This window comes from Euprymna scolopes, chromosome 36 (assembly GCF_053919585.1).
Source record: "Euprymna scolopes isolate OS-2025 chromosome 36, ASM5391958v1, whole genome shotgun sequence".
NCBI classification, from domain to species: Eukaryota; Metazoa; Mollusca; class Cephalopoda; order Sepiida; family Sepiolidae; genus Euprymna; species Euprymna scolopes.
Genome location: NC_136517.1, coordinates 36340216 through 36362594, shown reverse-complemented (window position 1 = coordinate 36362594; position 22379 = coordinate 36340216). Strand labels below are relative to the sequence as shown.

The 22379-nt window shown below is 34.3% G+C and overlaps 1 protein-coding gene across 2 annotated transcripts in view; it reads right to left on the bottom strand.

The window, feature by feature from the left end:
- LOC145260413 (uncharacterized) overlaps positions 1-13821 on the bottom strand; it is a 317452-nt gene extending 303631 nt beyond the window's left edge. For both annotated transcript variants that reach the window (XR_013864289.1, XM_080118394.1), the window contains exon 1: positions 13328-13821. Coding sequence is in view for 1 of the 2 variants with exons in the window: in XM_080118394.1 (XP_079974520.1) it covers positions 13328-13517 (190 nt within the window). In the remaining variant the exon portion in view is untranslated. The remainder of the gene's footprint in view (positions 1-13327) is intronic.
- Positions 13822-22379: the final 8558 nt, after the last annotated feature.

Genomic DNA, 22379 nt, shown 5'->3' with positions numbered 1-22379 from the left:
GCTATTACTTCTATTAATAATGAATCTGATGCTACAAGAGATCAGGCTATCTGAAGATATTGGTTTTCTTATTTAAATTTGCCAAAACACTGATGTTATTTTTTTTTTCTCCTTTCCATTTGAAAAACTTAATCATGTTTTACAAACTAGAAACAAAAAGCAACAATTTTTCCCTGCTAAACAACCAAACTAAAAACTGAATAAATATCTGAAGATAAAGACAACTAGTGTTGGAACAATTAATTGGAATCGAAAATCGGAACTTTTGCGGATTTCAGAATTGGTATAAAAAAAAATTGTGGCTATTTTCCAATACTAAAAACGATTCCTTTATCTTTTTCTTTATTTGATATTGTTTAAAACAAAATCTTTAACTGCAGGTAGTAATAATAAAACAAATATTTATTGATTTTTAACTTCCTGTAAAACTAAAATCTAGAGATCAACTCCCTCCCACAAGTGTGTTTTTCATGTTTGAGAAAATACATGCATATTTAACATGTTTTTACAGTAATCGAGACAAAATAACTTTATAGTATAGTTAAATATTTAGATATTTATAAAGAAATGGAAGTGGTAATTGGATTGGAATCTGGAATTTAGTACAGAATCGGAAAAAGTATTAGAATCGTCCCATCACTAATAAAAACCTTTACCAAAATATCTGAACCTGAAAAGGGCTGATATGCCGTAAAACAAAACAACCAAACTAAACACGATAAATAAATATTTGAAGATATAAATAACTTTTGAAGCATAAGAACTTTTTCCCAAAATTACTCGATTCAGCATCAAATAACTTGAAAAGGGTTGATATGCCGTAAAACAAAACAACCACACTATTAATAATGGAGATTTGGCTTCACTATTTTTCAGGTTATTATACTACTTCAGACTAACATGCTATCTTTCAATGCTCGATTCAGGGAGGTGCAGGTATGAAAGGCAATGTAGTATCTGTTTAATAAAAACAAAAAAGAATTATAACTTTAATTTGGTTTTCTAAAAATATCGATTTCAACTTTTGAAATAATGCTTTTCAAAGATGTGGCCATGTTTCTCTATATAAACCATTACAATATTTTTTATATAATGAGGGTAGATATTTACTTGCTGCCCACCTCAGTAAGATGTGACACAAGGTCAGGAAAGTGGGATATCAAGAAATCTCCCCTAAAGGAGGGCTACTCTTGCCTAGCAAAAAATGCCTGAGTATCCCTGTCAGCATTCCCCGGTCGGGGCGCCTCAGACAGCAAGCACTAAACTTACCCCACCCGAAAGTCAGGTTACAAGGCCTGGGAGGGTGGCCCTCCTAGGTAATATCCAGGTGGCATAATTCAGTCTGACAAGTATTGGGCCAGTTCTTGGACCTGCACCTATCAGGCTGATTGTCAAAAACGGATTCTTTTCTACCTAAATCTTCAAGCAACCGAAGGAGCAAGGAGACTCATCCTTCAACATTAAAAATAATGGGAAGGTATGATTAAATAAAGTTGGAAGGTTCTTTTTATAGACACTGGTGATAGGAACTGATCTATTAAATGGAGCCACACTCTGCTAAAATCCAATCAGAAACCAGAATTGCTCCATAAAAATATTGAATCTTTCAGCATTACCACACATAATTTTTCATGTCCAACACGAGAAGGAATTTGCTGTCTGCAGACTTTTACAATCCGACATTTGTACAGATCGACTAGCCAACGGAAAACCCTATTCTTCATCTTTGTCTTGGCTTTTACAATTCAAAGCTTCTTTAATTATCGATTGCCATTTTGTTTGGAACAAGATTTTTTCTTTTTGTTTTTCCTGAAACCAAAAATGGCTTTAAATTCAAAATATGCAACTCCATATAACTAGAAGAATTCTTAAATAATAATAAACAAATGTCTGTCCCAACAACAGCATGAAATCTCTTCATCAGATTGAATAAACAAAACAAACAGTTCGCATTCATTTGTTCACCTACACCAGACACGGGTTTCTATTTCTACTGATAAACAGTTAAGTTAAAAGACCAGACAAGAGCAGATTTTTTTTATATAAATATATTTATTTACTAGCAGACTGCCGGTGTTGCCCGATCATAAGATATGCTTAAATATGATATTATAATTCATGCAGATTGCATACTTATTATTATAGAGAGAATTCTCTAGCTATTATTATATTGAATCTAATGTATAATAGTCGGATCAAAATTTAAAAAAAAAAATATTGGACTTTAGTGCCATCAGCTAGAATCGAAATAAAAACATGCAACTCTACACCCTCATTCCTTAACCTCCGAGCCACGTCTCATATATATATAATAAACATGTCATCCCTTTTTAAAAAAAAATGGAATCGCCTGATTGTTGAAGACAAGATTAAAGCAAGGGTGGAAGGTTCAGAGTTTTATAATTATATAGATTAAAAATGAATTCAAATTTTCCACAGGTAAAAGAGCCTTCATCAAAAAAAAAAATCCAGATATTATTTTTCTTGTGTGCCATGTTGATAGTATTGTTTTGCAAGTCCTCAGATGTTGGAGAGCAAGGTTTTAAATATCAGATTCAGTATGAAAGTGCTCCATCATGCACACATGTGGAGAGAGGGAGATATAGAAGGAGAACTTTGAGATAATCGTTTACAGATGCTCCAAAAGTTTAACATTAACTATTTTGTGTACGATCTTTTCAGAGACGATATTATTTTTACTGACCTTTAAACTGATATATAACAACAGATCTTACATTTAAAAGTGATAAAAACCGTGCATGAAAGAGTGCCATGACTCATTGGTAAAATGCTAGACTGCTGATAGGGTAGTCATGAGTTTGATCCTTGATCCATGCTGATGATGGGTAAAACCCAGAAACATGCTGATAGGTGAAACCATGGATATATTTTTTGCATGTAAAAATATTTAAATATATAAAAATAAAATAAAAAAATATATCCCATCAAAAAAATACATAAATATAAGGGGGCGATGCAAAAAGAAAAATAAAGGGGAGGTTATCTCTTTCCTCTTCGCCACTTAGGAAGCAGAAAGTAAATACAAAAATAAGCAACGGTCGAAAAGCGCTTATATATATATATATATATATATAGCTAAAAAATTTATATATATCTATATATTAGTGGATGTGACAGTTCCAATACCCCCCCCCCCGATTCCAACACAATTACCGATTTTTTACTAAATTACAGATTCCAATTCTTTTTCAATCCTTAAATATTTAACTATAAATTTATTATTTTTTCCCCAATAACCATAAAAAACACATGTCAAATATAAAATATAATATAAATATAATCAAATATAAAAACACTGAGGGAGGGGGGGGGCATAGACTTTAGTTTTACTGGTCTTTTAAAATTAACAAGTAATTATTATTTCATTATTACTACCAGCAGTGGAAAGTTTCATTTTAAACAATATCAAATAAAAAGATAATTATAGGAATCATTTTTGGTATCGGAAAATAAGCACAAATTTCCGATTGTGATACTGCCAAAAGTCCCAATTTTTCAGATTTCCAATTACTCGTCCCAACACTAATATATGTATGTATATGTACAAACACACAGGGTGTTCAAAAGTCACTGAAGCGTTGAAAATCTTTGTCATTTTAATATTAATGATTATTTTTTTCTATATTTCATATATTTTACAGATAATGTTTTGGAAATTATGGATAAGTATAGCATTGAACAACGTACGCAAGTTGTGAAATTGTTTTACCAAAATCAGGGGTCAATTGTTTTGACTCAAAGAGTTTATAGATGGCATTTTGATGTAAGAGACAGCCCAAGTCACAACACAATTCATAACATTGTGTGCCAATTGGAAGACCAAGGAGCTGTACTCGACTTTCCACAAGCTGGAAAACGTCAAACGTCATCATAAATGAAAATAGGGAAAGAGTGCAAGAGAGCGCGGAACAGTATCCTGAAACATCGATTCAACGACATTCCACACAACTTGGGATATGTCAAAGCTCACTGCACAATATTCTGCACAGTTTAAAACTCTTTCCTTATATAAAGTGCAGCTTGTTTAACACTTGAAGCCTGAAGATTTTCAAACATGGGTTCAATATGCAGTTCAAATGCAAGAACTTGTCCGAAATGATCCCAAGGGTTGATTATGTCAGATAAAACCTATTTTAATTTGAATGGATTCGTTAACAAACAAAATTATAAATTTTGGGATTCTAAAAATCCAAGGGCAATTAATCAAAAGCAGTTGCATCCCATCCCATGGGTGCACCGCATAAATGGTAAAATTAAAAAAAAAATAAATAAATAATAATAATATACCCATGTTACTCAACGTATTACCTAGATTATATAGTCTAAAATTCATAATGATCCATTCATTTGTTCAACTTTGTGTGTGTGTGAGTGTGAGTGAGAGAGAGAGTTCCCTATGAACTCAGAAACGGCTGGAACGATTTTTTTTAAATTTCACATAAATGTACCTGATGTGTCTGAGAGTGTCCTTAAGTAGACTTTGTATCAGAATGCGTCTGGTAAGTACCGATAATAAAAACAAATCCGATTAAAGAAGGAACTTCGAGTTAACCAAAGTTAGCGCTTTTATACAACCTATCACAGGTGCACTTGAAGTTTATCATCACACAAGCAGAAAGGTCCAGCCAACAAGCTCAATTGCACATTCCTTTATAACACAGCGGCACATTCGAAATGAATGCTTCTTTTTGGAGCACAATTGAAGCATCATACTTGACTTTTGCATTGCAAACTTTAAGTGAAGCCATTATTTACAGAATTTTATAAAATCAACATTAGATTCTCTACAATGCAATGCAGACTACAATGTACTGTGGACAAGTCACTGCGGAGAGGCATGATTTAATATTATCATCATAACTTTTATACCATTTAAAAGAAGAAGCTTAAAAACAGTAATATTAAAAAAAAATTTACAGCGTACGAGAATAATGAAAATTCCAGACTAAAATCGTGTTACCATTATCTTTAAAACAACGTTCCTATGTAGTGATCATTTTGAAACCGTAAACACACCAGTGTTTCAAAAATCTAGCAAAAATCACATAATGGTTAGATTTTCATGAAATTTTCGATATGTATTCAGTTTTAAAAAGCAGTTTTCATTAAATATGTGAGAAGAAATATTTATTTTTAGGTGTTCTAGCCCCTCCATATTTCATATTACTAGGTTCGGGCAAAATTAATGCTCAAAATGTATAAACATTTTGACCCCTCCCTTTACTTAAAAATTCACCAAAAATCAGGAAATTAACTAATTTTAAGGAAATTTTCAGTATTTATCAAATAATGATCGCAGAATATAAAAAACTAATTATTTTTATTTAAATATGAGTGGAAATGTTTAATTTGTTTAAACAAAAAATACCTTTACTAAAGTTATAATTTTCAGTAGTAGATAAGAATTTATTTTTGCTTTTTTTATATAAATAAAGCATCGTAATTTGTTGCAATAAAAAAAAAAAAATTTTTACAGGAACATTACAAAAAAAAGCTCCCAAAGTTCGTATTAATGATTCGATATAACTCGAAGAAAAATGAATTTCTCGAACTTCCGATATTACTATTGAATTAAGCATGGTTTATTTAATATTTTCACACAAAAAAAAAAAAATTATAATAACAAAAATATTTCTACTTTTTTTTTTAAACTACAGATTTCGCATAATTTCTATATGCAAGATTTTAATAATTTCCTTGCTCGCAAGAATGTGAAACTTTCGGCGTAACAATTTTTATATAATTTCGAACAATAATTAAAAAAAAAAAAATTAATTTAAAAACAAGAACATAAAAAATAATTAAATTAATTTCGTTTCGATTTGCTGAAATTTTGGGCCTCCTTATAATCGTGTTTACATTTTTTTTAATTTGTTCCGTTTTTGGCGAACGGTAAATTACTTTTTTTTTTTTTTTTTTTTCAATTTTCACCCCAAACAAGGCACAGTGCCACTTTGAAGCAGCGGGCTACTATTAGGGACAATTAGCGGGGTCATTATGAAGGAAGATGAGTAGAAAGATGTTTGTTAACATTACACTTGAACTTCTGCATATCATTGCAGTTGGGAAAGCAGAATCCCGGAAGGGAGTTCCAAAGACCCGCAGTTCTGGGGAAGGAACTATTGGAGTAAAAGGCCTTCTTGCACCTAGGGATCTCTACTGTAAAGGGATGAGACTTAGTAGCTTGTCGGGTTTGTCGGGGGTAGTTACGTCGGGGAAGTACAAGTGTTTGCAGTTCGTCAGAGCATTCACCATTAAAGTATTTGTAGAACAGGCAGAGGGATGCAACATCTCGTCGATGGGACAAGGGCTGAAGCGTAGATGACAGTTCAGGACCTATCAGGTTGGCGACTCTCTTTTGAACCCTGTCCAGGAGCGAGAGACAAGCAGCAGATGCACCAGCCCAGATGTGACAACAGTACTCCATACATGGGCGAATGGTTGCCTTATAGAGGTATAGGATACTGTCAGGCGTAAGTAGTTTTCTTGCACGGTAGAGGGAGCCAACCTTCCTTGCAGCAGCCTTGGCAATGCTCTCAATGTATTTATTCCAGTTCATATTCCCTGTAAACGTTAGGCCGAGGAATTTAAAAGAAGTACTTTCAGGCAATGTGTTCTTGGCCATTGCTATTGGTGGTAGAGAAGGTTTCTTGCTTTTTGGGGGCTAATTAAGTTGTTTTTTTTACACACAAACAAGGTGTTTTTTTAATTTAATTCAATATCTTAGGACTTTACTAATTATCTTTGAAATAGACCCAGAAAACTAATATTTATCTTTTAAAGGATTTTTACAATGAATTTATTTAACTTCAAAATTTAGCTGAATTGGTTAGCTCGCCGTGAAAACATTTTTCATAACCGTTTTTTTTTTTCACACGTAGAAATATTTTTTTCCTTAAGGAAATTAAGTTTAGTCTTTAATCTTTCAAATACAATCAAAAAGTAGTCGGAAACCTACAAAAAAAATAATGATACGATTGGCTTTCGAAACTAGGTCCCCCTATTTTTGCCCGCCCATTTTTGCCCGTACCTACATATTACGAAAACTAAACAAAATAAATTTAGGCCCATAAAAATTGCAATATTTTTCTAAAGCTGAAGAGTTTAAATAATTAAAAATAATTTATATATATAAAAACCCATTATTTATTTCACTCAGTTGTAAACAAAAAATGGGCTTAAAAATCAATATTATTATGCTTTAAGAAAAGAAAATCGACATTTTTTTAAATAACATATATTATAATTAGTTAAATTACAACCGAAAAAAAAAACCCACACAATTCTAAAAATTAATTTTTAAAAGATTTAAATAGAATAAAATTCCAATATTCCGTGATATGAAGTTTTAAACAGACTTTTGATTAAAGTTTTTCAATTTTTTTAAACTATTTTCATATAATACAAACAAAAACAAAACAAAACAAAAAGACTATTGGCAATTATAAAAAACAAATTCAACTACAACTTGAAATTATTTTAATTGTTAAAAGATGTTTATTTCTAGAGGGGGTCAACTTGATTTTGGCGCCTATTTTAAAAACAATAAAAAAATGTACGGAGAACTCTAATAAAATTAACATAAACCATAGCAAAACAAAAAAACGCTGCTTCCCCCAACTCAAAGCGTTTAATGGCTTCCGTAAAAGGCATGCATATTTTTACGGTAGACACAAAATGATGACGTGGCCGATAGTGCGTCAAAATGTTGGTGACACAAAAATTTGAACATCCCTAATAAACACATACAGAATATATAAGTTCACGTATACCGAAAATATGAACAAAAAATCAATTTTTTTTCCAAAGTGCTCAATACATGCATAGAGTTTATAAATTAATAAAATTATATAAACAGGAGTCGATCAACATTTCGACATTTCTATGTCTTGTCAGGACTTCAAATGAATCTCGCAGTCAAAAAATAACCTACCCAGAATGCAGTCCAGTCGAAAATCGACTTATGTGTTCATATATATATATATATATATATATATATATATATATATGAACACATAAGTCGAATTCAACTGGCTTCTGTAAAAGTCTGAGAATGCTTGCTACAGACGGCCAAAAAAAATGGCCAAGTAGCTGAAACAATAATGTAACTTAACATAAAGATACGGTAATAAAAAATAAAACACATATATATATATATATATATATATATATATATATATATGAGAGAGTGACAGAGAATATACGCACAAACACATACTGAAAAATAAATTGATATTTTTATCGATACCAGCCCACAGGACGAAAGATACTGAATGTTACAGATTCTTCAGTCGATGTTTGCTTATCTTCAAGTTTCGTCACCCGGTCCGGTCTCTACAAAGGTTTTGTGCAGAAGCTCTCGTCTGCAAAATGAAATCAGTTTTTAAATTGTATATTTTAAAATAAGCCAACGAACAGAAAATTGATAACCCAATATTTCTGTTAGCTTGTTTATTTAAAAAAAAATACAATTTGAAAAATATAATATTAAAAAACTTTGTAAACACAGGGTGACGAAAGTTGTTGATAACCCAATGTTTTTTTTTTTAGCGAATCCGAAAGTATCGACCGAAAAGCAAACTAATGTATAGTGTGAATTGATATATATATATATATATATATATATATATATATATATATATATATATATATATATATAACCCCGGGATACGGTGACCCTAGGATACGCTTTTTTAACGTTACGATGTGGAATACGAGGTTTTCCGGCCATTAGTTACGATATTATAATATTTTTTTTATTATATACATGTGTATTATTGGGTATATATTGTTACTAATTTTTAATGCCGTGTCCCGATGTTTTATATATATATATATATGCTCTTGCACAATTAATTGGACATTCTGCTTATTTTTTTATAACATTAGAAAAGAACACTTGGCACTTAGGCACTGCCAACCGAATGTGAAGAATTGTGAAAAAAGGAGCGCATAATTCCGTGACGTCAGACTTCTGTTAACTATACGAACGATGGAAAATCAGAAGCGACTTCATGGTTTTTTTAAACCTTTGTTTATCTTTTTCAAACTGCAATTAATGATTAATCTTTGTTATAATTTTGTTAGGTTTTAAGATTTACAGTTTAATGATTAATACTATTACAAACATTTGTATATTAAATATGAAATACGATTTTACTGAATGTTCATGTTCGGCTTCCATACTTTTGTTCGGTAGAAAGAAACAAACAAAATATGAAGGGAGCCTACAAAATACTTAATATTTGTGCAATAATATTTTCAAATTGGTTTTAATCTGGCGATAAAATAGCTGACAACAGCCGTGTTTATATGAAAACTTAATATTTAAAAAAAAAATTAAACAGAATTAATTAAAAATCTATGTTGTAACGGAACATTTTGAAATAATGGAATTTTAATCGTTTTAATCTTTTAAAAATGAATTAATTTTTAGGAAGTTTCTTTTTCTTAGCAATTCAACTGATTATAGTATATATTAATTAGAAAAAAAACAATTAAAAAAAAAACATTATGATATTTATATAATTTTTTTTAATTGCAACTTCAAGGTAAGTTTTTGTTCAATATGTATATTTAAATTTAAAAAACAAAAATGAATATTTTTTACTTAGTTGAACTCTTGTGTTTCATAAGAAATAGAAATTTCGATAGATTTAAATATATTTTATTCAAATTTCGAAAAAAAAAAAAAAAAAAAAAATTCCCCTCATATATTTTTAGGAAACTGCATTTTATATGTAATTTCCTTCTGAAATGGATAAGTATCGAAAATTTCACGAAAATCTGAATATTAGTTGATTTTTGCTAGATTTATTAAACACCGGTAGGTTTTCACGTTCGAAATGCTTACTACATGGGAACGTTATTTTAAAGCGCCAATTATGTAAACACGATTTTCGTCTTGCAATTTCATTATTTTCGTACGATGAAAAAAAAAAATTTTTTTTTTTTTTTTTTTTAAATTATTACTGGTTTATTTTGCCCTTCTTTGAAATGGTACAAAAGTTATATTGATTAATTTATAATAAAGTTACATCTTTTGACGTTTCACCTATAGAGGTGTAATTCTGTGGTGACTTTGGAGGTGCATAAATGCACAAACTCAGGCCTATATACTTGAAATTTAGATTATATGGAAAACTGAACGGTGCTTCTGCACTTCATCGCCGAAACTGGAGACGCCATTTTATTTCGCACACTTGTTAAAATCCAAGGGAGAAATCAGTATTTTAAACTATTGCCGAAGTTAGAAATAAATAACAAAAAAAGTAAACTAGATAAACTTCCGGAAAGAACTATGAAAAAAGTGAAAGAGAACATATATCCACAATTGTTTAATTGGAAATGTTTCGATTTAATTAATGAAAACGGGAAAGTTTTTCATTTAATTTTAGGTTAATTTATTTTTTCCGGGAGCAATCGTTCTCCAGTTTAATTTTTTTGTTATTTCATGCTTCGGCCATAGTTTAAAATACTGATTTCTCCCTTGGATTTTAACAGCAGGTGCGCGAAATAAAATGGCGTCTCCAGTTTCGGCGATAAAGTGTAGAAGTACCAACTGAACTGGCAAATCTCAGTAACTCGATATTCATTTGAATAGAGCTGTGCGGTGCGTGTCCGTACACGACGAGTGTATTTTGTCGACTTAAATAATTTTTCAAATCGACTTTCAAATAAAAAGCTGTAGTAAACTGTGTATGCTCTTGATTTGAAAAATAATTGATAGGTACTTCTACAAAGTTTGAAGAGAAATATTTTTTTAACCCTAAGTTTTTGGTTTGGTTCGGTTCAAATTCTGTAGAAGCACCATATGATTTAAAACGCCAAAAGATACCTAACATACACAGTGATAAGTAGTCTGGGGTTAGCTTCAAGTTTCGTCACCCGGTGTTTACAAAGGTTTTGCTCAGAGCCGTCATCTAACGATTTTTTTTTCATTTTTTTTTTCCAAACTGTATTTTTTTTTAAATAAATAAAAATTGGTTTATGGGTTTGTATTACTGTACACAGATTCGAAAAAGTTGTCAAAAAAAAACAAATATATAACAAATAAATGTTATCAAAGGCAAGATAAGTTACTTTTCTATCAAACTGGATATATTTTTCGTGTTTTTATTCAATTTAACATGTTTATTCAGCTCGAAAACCATACAGTGTTTACCGATGTATTGGAACATTCAAGATGGCGTCTGATTCTCTCTTTAACACGGTAAGTTTGGGAAAAGATGTTATAAATAAAAAACCGGATAAAATATTGTTAAAAACTCGCTCAATATATGTTACCGTGACATAGGTTGACATATATTCGGCGGGTTTTTAATAGTATTTCGTATAGTTTCTTATTTATAACACCTTTTTCCAAACTTACGGTGTTAAAGAGGGTGTGAGACGCCATCTTGAATTTTCGAATACATCGGTAAACACTATGTTTTTCGAGCTGAATAAATATGTTATATTGAATAAAAACACAAAAAATATATCCAGTTTGGCAGAAAAGTAACTTATCTTGCCTTTGATAACATTTATTTGTTATATATTTGTTTTTTGACAACTTTTTCGAATCTATGTGTACAGTAATACAAACCCAAATAAACATTTCATTTTGCAGATGATAGCTCCGCGCAAACCCTTTGTAAACACCGGGTGATGAAACTTGAAGATAACCCCAGAGTAATTACTACTCTGTGTGTGTGTGTGTGTGTGTGTGTGTGTATTTTGACGTTTTCAATCATATGCACAAAATTTTCAGCGTTTTATCATGGCTACTTACTCTCGGTGGCCGTGGTTTTATCCCCGTAAAGAAATCGTCAGGTTCAAATTTTAGACTGCCGATTCCTTTCGATGAAACGCGGAAGATTCTGCCTAGCATAATTGCTATGTATTTTCATAACTTTACTACTCAGCTCTACTCTCGTAATGAGCACTAGCACTGTCAAAGTAAATACTGAAAATCGATACATTAAATATTATAATTTCCCCACCCATACCATTTTAAGTAGATCTATGTTCATTTATTTACTTTCTAGCCAGGTGAGACAAGATCTCGTGTTGTTTTGACAAAGCCAACGCGCTCGTCGGCATTACCCGGCAGGGACGCCGCAGGCGATTATAAACTGACCGCTTGCGCTTCTCAGAGAGAAGGCAAGGTCTAGGAGGGTAGACCAAAGAAGATTGAACAAAACCATGTCTCAGTCCGACCGATGACGGACGCGCGTGTGCGCACACACACAAATATATATATATATATTAGTCAACCGGAACTAAAACCAATATTTCTTAAAAAGTGCTCGATACGAATGTAGAGCGGTACTTATGTATTTATTGAACCATGCTGAAATAATAACGTTATGTAGAAAGCTATTCTTAACATGGGGAGAGGGAGGTGTTTTTTTTTTTTTTTTTACTATTCTGTACTTTCACCAAACAATTTAATTGAATAAAAGTTATCGTAAAGCTGTAATTTAACTCGAAAATACTATTTAAAAATAGCGTGATTCATTAAGTGCATAAGCACCAAATATATATACACACACACACACATATATATATATGTATATACATACATCTATGCACACACACACAGTGACTATATACTTAAAAAGTTATAAAAACTAAAATAAAAATAAAAAATAATAACAAACATTTTTAAAATTGAACAAAATTAATTCAGCGTCGATTATAGTTTTAAATTTATATAGAAAATAAAACAACGGTAAGAAGACTAAGAAATCGCTTTTATTAAAAATGAAACTAAATTTATTAAAACATATCTATTTGTTTATTCAAATAACTATATACATATATATATAATTTAAAAAAAAAAAAAAAAAAAAAAAAAAACGGAAACCTAAAAAGGTAACCACAGATATTTTTTAAGAATTAATTATATATAAACAATGAAGATATACCTATCAAGCCAAAAATAAAGATAAACACAAGTCGTTCAGACAAATTTACACATATTTTTACTTAGATATTTTATGTATATGTGTATATATTTGAATTGTAGTTGCGAGGGAGAGAAAAAAAGGAAAGAAATCAAATAAAACAAAACAGAAATATTCGAAATCGGCACGAACAATAATATCAACACCAAACATGACACTGGTTACAAACTGGGGGATAGATTTATAATGTAAAATATGTATTAATCTGATCCCCCATTTCTGGGTCGTTTTTCAATCACTTTTTACTGTGTGATATAGTTTGGAATAATATATATATATATATATATATATATATATACACACACACATACACATACACACACAAATATACCAAGAAAAAAAAAGGGTTTACCTACCTTCAAGTGCACGAAGTCCGTACAGGCCGTCTACGTTAATCTGTCTGTAGTTGTTTTTGTAATATCCGACCAGTTTCTCCAGGGCATAGACTACGCCTTCCAACGTCGCCCTGGGTTCGCTCCCGTAAACCAAAAACGGTAACAATGCCACTACTAGGATTATCCAGCACTGTCCCATGGAAGCCGCCATCTTAGCAGCGCTTCCACAGTCGTCTGGTTTGACTTGCTTGCTTGCTCTCCCTCTCACTTTCTCTCTTTCCAGCGTTCTGAGGTGCGCGCGTTCAATCGAATAGCCGATGCGCACGCGCCCCGGACAATGACGAACCTAATGGAGCGTTACTACGCATCGTTCGGCAACTCGCGAGACTCTGCGCCCGCTTCTTCGCCGAGATGGATATTATGTAGAACGTCCGCTCCTCGCTTGCATCCCTTATAACGATGATGACGATGCTGGTGATGATGAACAAAGATTCATCATCACTATCATCACTTCGTTCTCGAATGGTAAAAAAACTTCATTCTTCTTAACTTTTACCATTATTATTGTTACGTTTAGTAGTAGTAGTAGTAGTAGTAGTAGTAGTAGTATATACTGGTATTATTATTATTATTATTATTATTATTATTTATTATAATAATAATAATAATAATAATAATAATAATAATAATAATAATATCACTAGGAGTTTCACACGAGTTAATATCAGTGTGATAAAAAACAAATAATGTTCACTGGAATCTGAGCGACAAAATGTCACCCCAAATTTCCAGCAATCTCTACCTCTTTTGATAAATGTTGTAAATCGTTTTACATCCCCGCAACAGCCATTTACCATTGATGATTGTTAGTCTTCTCTGAAAGTTCATTGGTAATAAACCTCCTGAGGATTCCAGTAGGCTCTACAGCTTCCCTGTGAAGGTTTAGATAATGCTCTCTCTCTCTCCCTCATCGGTTTTTCCATCCTCCTTCAACTTCTAGAAAGCTATCACTTAGAACTAATTTAACTTAGTGCTTTATCCATTGCGCTATGAATAATGTTGAAGGTTCAATCTTCAGTAAATAAGAATATAAAGGAGGCTTCCTTAGTTCTGGTTGACAACCTCCCTAGAGATGGTGACTCAAGCATTTTAGGTTTGCAAACCATTAATTTGGTTAAGGAATAGATAGGCTTTGCCTATCGCTATACTTTCATACTTCTTACTTGCATATTAGCCAGGCACAGGGATGTGATCACAGGGAATCAGCAGAGACACCCAGTGCTTGGCCTTGTTTTCTGACCAGGGCAATGAACACTGTCAGTAGCTTCCGCTTCATTCCATTCCCCTAAAACTGGACATCTTGGGGGTGCTCCATTGTGACATATGCTCGCATGATTAGATTGGGCCACTCTTGTCTGATGAGTTTGAGGGTACCAGTTTGACAGTTTGTCTAGTTGCTGCATTTTGACTGATAGTACAGGAGTCCTAACTCTTTGGTAGTGCTAAGAGTGGCTGTTCTATCATCAGTTGTATAACATTGAGATGAGTGTAGTGTAATCTCATGGATGAAAAGGGCCTCTGCACCCATCTTTGGTGGGCTTTCCCAAGGCCACAATCCTGTTGATGAAGAGTCAACTGATGGTCTACTTGTGTTGCGTGTTTTCACATCCACTTAGCCCAACACTTTTCTCTCTAAAACTGAAACTATTAAATGAAATGACAGCTTAAACAAAAATATGATTAAACCAGATGCACACTCAAACAAAACCAATTTGCCTCCTCTCTTGAAGCCTGCATTCACAAATATCCGTGGACTTAGAACGAACTTAGACAACGTAGAATCATTTTTTTCTACCAAACTCCTCAGATATCTATCTTAGGACTAAGTGAAAATAACTTACACCCCTCCATCCCCTCTAATGACTTTAACATGTTTGGTTATCTCCCACTTTGCCGTTAGGACTCAGGCAGACAAATGCACAGACTTCGAGTTTATGTTCGAAACACCCTTCCCATGACTAGAGAATTCAAACTAGAATCAGACTCTGTTATTCCTAATATTCATAAATGACCTCCCTGACAAAATTGCCGGTGAGATGGGTATATATGCTGACGACACCACACTCTATAACAGACATGACAGGAAAACAAATGAATACATATCTAAAAAAATGGCAGAAGCACTAGAGGATGACTTCCGATCTGTAGTGGAATGGGGACATAAATGGATGGTCACATTCAATGCTGCCAAGACTAAACTCGTTTCCTTCAATAATTACAAGAAACCTCTACCACCGATAGCAATGGCCAATGACTCTTTATCTGAAAGTACATCCTTTAAAATCCTTGGCCTAACGCTCTCAGGAAACATGAGTTGGAACAATTACATTGAGAGTATCGCCAGGACTGCTGCGAAGAAGGTAGGTTCTCTCTACCATGCTAGAAACATACTAACGCCCGAAAGTATCCTATACCTCTATTAGGCCACCATTTTCCCGTGTATGGAGTATTGTTGTCATATTTGGGCAGGTGCATCTACCACTAGTCTCTCGCTCCTAGACAAGGTTCAAAAGAGAGTCACCAATCTGATAGGTCCTGAACTGTCATCTAAACTTCAGCCCCTGTCCCATCGATGAAATGTTGTATCCCTCTGCCTTTTCTACAAGTACTTTAACGGTGAATGCTCTGACGAACTGCAAGCACTTGTGCCTCCTCGACGTAAATATCCCCGACAAACCCGACAAGCAGCTAAATCCCACCCCTCGAGAGTAGAGATCCCTAGATGTAAGAGAGCCTTCTACTCCAGTAGTTTCTTCCCCAGGACTTTGGAATTCCCTGCCGGGTCCCTGCTTCCCCAACTGTACTGACATGCAGAAGTTCAAGTGTAACATGAACCAACATCTTGCTGCCCAACTCCCTACACAGTACCCCTGAGGTCCGTGTCTCTGATAGTAGCCCCCTACAACAAAGTGGCAATATTCCTTGTTTGGGATCAAAATGTAATTTAAAAAAAAAAAAAAATGTAATAAAAGACGACCAGGCCTCATATGCTTTTAACTAAACCTGCAACATAACCATAACCTTTAAAACTATATAAAAAAATAATCTGAAAAATTTTTAATTATTTAGTCCCTTGTTGGAAAATTATTTTGTTAGTAAGTCATTTAATCTCTTGCAATCGCTGAATTGTATGGACCCGACCATGGAGGATTAGATAATAAATAAACGTAGATTTGTAAGACCCAAAAATCCAAACTTGATTGCCCTTCGGGGCCCGTGGCATAGTGGATAGAGATGTTGAATCTCTATGGTTCCAGGTGAGCATTGTCTGAAGATAGTGGTTTCAATCCTACCCGAAGCTAGCCAGAGGCTTACTTGGTCAAAATATGGTGAGACGACAACAACTATGGATGGCAGTAATTGATAATGCAGTTAGGAGGTTTGGAGTTTCTATCCTGTCGTGGTTACCACCTGACGAAGGCCAGAGGAATAGTTGGCCGAAACGTTGTGAAACAACAACTAAAAAAGATGAGGATAATAGTCTGCAAAAAATAAATGAATAAATTTCAATAATGAATTCCAATTAATTAAATAATATTATTTTTTAATATTATTTCTTTTATATTATTTTTTAATATTATTTCTTTTATATTATTTTTTAATATTATTTCTTTTATATTATTTTTTAATATTATTTCTTTTATATAAACGAATTTTGTTTACCTTCTCGCCATGTGTGGAACCTCCATCTAACCTCTCAGAATTCAGCTGGTATATAGCATAATTTGCACCTTTTTCCTTTCTACAAGTATTTTTTATGCCCAAATGCTTTCTATTCTGTAAGTTTACTAAGTCTACGACGTTTTCATTTTGTATTTACGTGTTTCTAAAGCAATGTTTATTTTATTCCTTTCAGTTTTAACTTTGTCGATGACTAATAAACCTGTGTCTACGATATACCATGCCTCAGAGTCTTGCTTGTCGATGAGAGTTGATGCTGTCGAATGGGTGTGTATATTTCTACGAAATACACAACATGCATCTTGAAGACAGTATGCGTTCTCCAAATTGTCAATTTTATGTTTCAGACATTAAGTAAATAAATAAATAAATAAAACAGAAGGGTCATTATTTAGTTCATGATTACTGACAACTTCATCATGAATTTGAAACTAATTATTTTTCAATGTGACAGTATCTATTTTCTGTTTCTGTGAAGGTCTGCACTTGTGGGTAAAAACTAGTGTTGGAATGATTAATCAGAATAGGAAATTGGAAAAATCGGAGCTATTTGGAGTATCGGAATAGGGAATCAGAAAAATTTGAGTGTATTTTCCAATGCCAAAACCGATTCCTTTAATTATCTTTTGTATTTGATTTTGATTTAAGAAACATGTTCCACTGCTTGTACTTGTGTTTTTACGTTTGGGAAAATATAGGCACATTTAAGATGTGTTTTTACAGTGATTGGGACAAAATAACACTTTTATAGTTTAATATTTAGATTCTTTAGAATCGGAATCGGTAATTGTATCAGAATTGGGAATTTAGTACAGAATCGGTAATTGTATCGGAATCGGGAAAAATATTGGAACCCAACTCCCTACACAGTACCCCTGAGGTCCGTGTCCCTGATAGTAGCCCCCTACAACAAAGTGGCAATATTCCTTGTTTGGGGTCAAAATGTAATTAAAAAAAAAAAATGTAATAAAAGACGACCAGACCTCATGTGTTTTTGACTAAACCTGCAACATAACCATAACCTTTAAAACTATATAAAAAAAATAATCTTAAAAACCTGCAACATAACCATAACCTTTAAAACTATATAAAAAAATAATCTTAAAAACCTGCAACATAACCATAACCTTTAAAACTATATAAAAAAATAATCTTAAAAATTTTTAATTTTTTAGTCCCTTGTTGGAAAATTATTTTGTTAGTAAGTCATTTAATCTCTTGCAATCGCTGAATTGTATGGACCCGACCATGGAGGATTAGATAATAAATAAACGTGAATTTATAAGACCCAAAAATCCAAACTTGTAAAATCACTAGTAAAAAACCTAAATTAGCAAGCAAAGGTGTCAAATGTTGAATTGTCAGTAATACTGATTTTAAAGGCAATGAGAACAACACTCCCTGTGTTTTATCCTGCAACAATATAAGAATGATTTCTAGGAATTAATGTGGCCTCTTTATGACAAGGTTTAGATTTTTTATTAGTTTGCTAATGTTCAAGTATGACTAATCGTAATATTTTTTGGCTTGTTTTTGCTTTTTTTTCTTATTCATTCCAAACAAAGCATATTACCACATGGAAATAAGGAGCTACTATCTGAGATCATGTCTACAGGGGACTGTATAAGAAGATAAATGAGATGTTTATTCACATTACATTCACTATATACGGCACAATCACGTCGACACACCGGTTCTCACCAGATCACCGAAGTTAAGCAACATTAAGCCTGGCCAGTACCAGATGGGTGACTATTTGAGAAGGCGAGGTGCCGTATGTACCATGAGGTAAAATACCAGTTTGGAAAACTGGCATGGTCTATCCTTCTCTCGAGGGTAGATGGGCCTCTCTTACGTCGTAGTAGGCAACCCATCTAGTGAGGGTGACATGATAAAAAATACCCTTGATAGCCCTGGCAGAGCATCAAGTATTCAGCTACAGAAAAGATTCAGATTACAATGCAAACTTGCGTAGTGAGTTCAATCTCACCTGCGGTCGCATGTTACGTTTCTTTATTCACATTACATTTAAAAATTTGCATATCAGTACAGTCAGGGAAGTAGGAAGCAGAGAGGGAATTCCAAAGTCTAGCAGTCTGAAGGAAGAAGCTGAGTAGAATGTTTTTCTGGCATCTAGAAACCTCTAGAGTGAAGGGTTAGGATTTTGCTGCTAAACAGGTTTGTCGGGGGTAGGTACGTTTGGAGGGTGCAAGTGCAATCAGTTCATCAGAGCACAATCCATTAAAGTACTTGTAAAATAAGTAACATTGTAGCTGTTAACTATACCCAGTTGTGTCCCTTGAACACTCTTCACAACAGAGAGTTAACTTCCCTACCGGCGACGGTGTAAACGGGACTTTTCGAAAAATATGGCGCGACCTGTACGCACGTGTTGAATAAACCCTCCTCAACCCTACTCCCGTTATCTGTGTTTATTTGCTTCTACATTGGTAGCAGAGCGTATCAAAACTAACAAACAAAAAAACATGGCCTCTAAATACATTCCCCTACCAACGTTAAACACGGAAAAATATAATTCCTGGAAGAAAGAAATGCGCATATGGGAACTAGCCACTACTTTAGATGAAAGAAAACGGGCCCCCGTCGTGCTTTTGTCCTTGGAAGGAAAAGCGAGAGAGAGGCGCTGCTTGAATTGGATATCACTTTACTCAATGCCGAAAACGGAATGGAGATAGTATATCAAAAGTTGGACACCCTCTTTTTAGTAGAAGACGCAAACCAGGCAACATTTAGGGCGTACGAGGCATTCGAAAGTCACCGAAGAAAGAGCGGCATGGCAATAGATACATTTCTAATTGAATTTGAACGCCACATTGCCAAATTGAAAGAATTCAACATAATTCTTCCAGAGCCGGTCCTAGCGTTCAGAGCTCTCAAAAGCGCCAACCTCACCCCCGAAAACGAACGCTTAATAAAAGCCACCGTTCGAGAACTAACACTTGGAGAAATGTCTAAACAATTAAAAAAAATTCTTAATGACTTTGAAACTCATTCACCACCGAAAACTCCTCTGGTTGCTATGAAAACCGAATCCGACATTATTTTCACCACTGACGAAACTGAAAACACCTATTACACCAGTAGTCGTGGTCGAGGCCGCCGCCACGGTGATAAAACAGCCAGTCTCACCAGTCGTGGGGCTGGCAGATGGGGTAGGGGTCGCAACCAAAATTCAACCCACTACAACAACAACAACAACAACATCAAAAGAAATTCAAACCACAAGGTTGAAAGCGACAGCAGCAGCAGCGGTGTTTGTTTCAAGTGTGGGTGTAAATACCACTGGATTCGCGACTGTCCGTATGATGAAATTGACAAGACCGACAAAGGAGGCCACTTGCTCGTTTCCAACATCGTCCTCATGAACGAGCGTGAAGAATATGGCAGCACCAGCACGTTTTTGGGAGAAACGCTCGGATCCGCTGTCTTGGATAGTGGTGCGTCTGGGACAGTTTGTGGAAGAAAATGGTTCGAGTGTTTTCTAGAAACCCTGCCAGAAAAACAAAAAATAAAAGTTCGAGATGGAAGGAAAAACTACGAATTTGGTGATGGGAACACCATTAAATCTACTCACACAGCAACTTTACCATGTGTCATTGCTGGCATTGAAGTCAGTATTATCACTGACGTGGTGGATGCCGAAATACCGCTTTTACTGAGCAAAAAGTCGATGAAAAGAGCCAGCACAAGCCTCAATTTCGAGAACGACAGTGTCACCATGTTTGGAAAAAAAATCCCACTGCAATGTACTTCTTCAGGGCACTACCACATTCCCATAACAAGACCTACACCAGACCGAGGTAAGTTCAAACATATTTTGTTTACCAAAGAAATTTCCAACAAAAATAGGCAAGAAAAAATAAAAATCGCCACCAAACTTCATAGACAATTTAGTCACCCTAGCGGTAAAAAGCTATGTGACTTAGTCAGGAGCACCGGAATGAAAGACAAGCAATTCATTAAGATACTTCAGGAAATTCCCAATTCTTGTGAAATTTGCATGAGATACAAAAGGGTTGAACCCAGACCTGTCGTGGGGTTTTCACTGGGAACATATTTTAATGAGAGCATTGCCATGGACATAAAAGAAATTAATGGTAACAAAGTATTACACCTTATTGATCATGGTACTAGGTACAGTGTTGCAGCTAAAATTCCGAGTAAAGAGAGCTCCGATATTATTAATACTATTTTCAAAAATTGGATTACTTATTTTGGTACCCCTGGATTTATTCTCACTGACAATGGCAGAGAATTCAATAACCAGGCGTTTAGGGACATGGCACAAAATATGAATATCGTCGTTCGTACCACTGCTGCTGAAAGCCCATGGAGTAATGGGCTAAATGAAAGGCACAATGGGATTTTAGGGGAAATGGTGAAGAAAACCCTAGAAGAAACAAACTGCAGTTTCGAGGTGGCTCTCGCGTGGGCAGTAAGTGCCAAAAACACACTTCAAAGTGTCCATGGATATAGTCCCAACCAACTCGTTTTTGGCAGAAATCCCAACCTACCTGGTTTTCTTAATGACAAACTCCCTGCACCAGAAGGTGTCTCTACCAGTGAAATTGTGGCAAATAATCTTAACGCTATGCATGCTGCCAGGAAACACTTCATAGCGAGTGAATCTTCAGAAAAGCTTAGACGAACTCTCCGCCACCAAGTTAGAACAGGTATCACCCAATCCTATAAAAATGGAGATGCTGTTCTTTACAAAAGGAACTTGTGTGATAGGTGGCTTGGCCCTGGGACAGTCATAGGGTGTGAAAACAAACAGGTGCTTGTCAAGCATGGCGGCACCTATGTTAGAGTACATCCGTCTCGTTTAACTTTCTACCCCGAAACATACCAGACTCACAATGAGGGCAACAACGAGGAATTGAGCACCCAACAAGAGTCTGAAGGATCCCCAAGAGTGTCAAACTTCGAAGAGAACATTTTAGAAGAAAATTTAGAAATGGCAGACAACACTGAACAACGCCCTACTATGGAGACTCAAGACATAACCAATAAATGCGACACCACCACCAGGAAAGTCAAACTTCCCAAACCTGGACAAATCATAAAATGCAAGCTTGCCAATGACACAGAATCAGACTGGAAGAAGTTAAATGTCATAAGTAGAGCAGGCAAAGCCACTGGCAGAAATAAACATTTGATGAATGTAGTTATGGAACAGGGTGAAGCATTTTGGTTGGACTTTGAACATGGAGTTTCCGATTGGCAAGCTGATGAGACTGAAGAAAATGAAGAGCACCATGATTCCTGCACTGAGGAAGAAGTAATGATCACCTCTGCTGACGATAGCCTG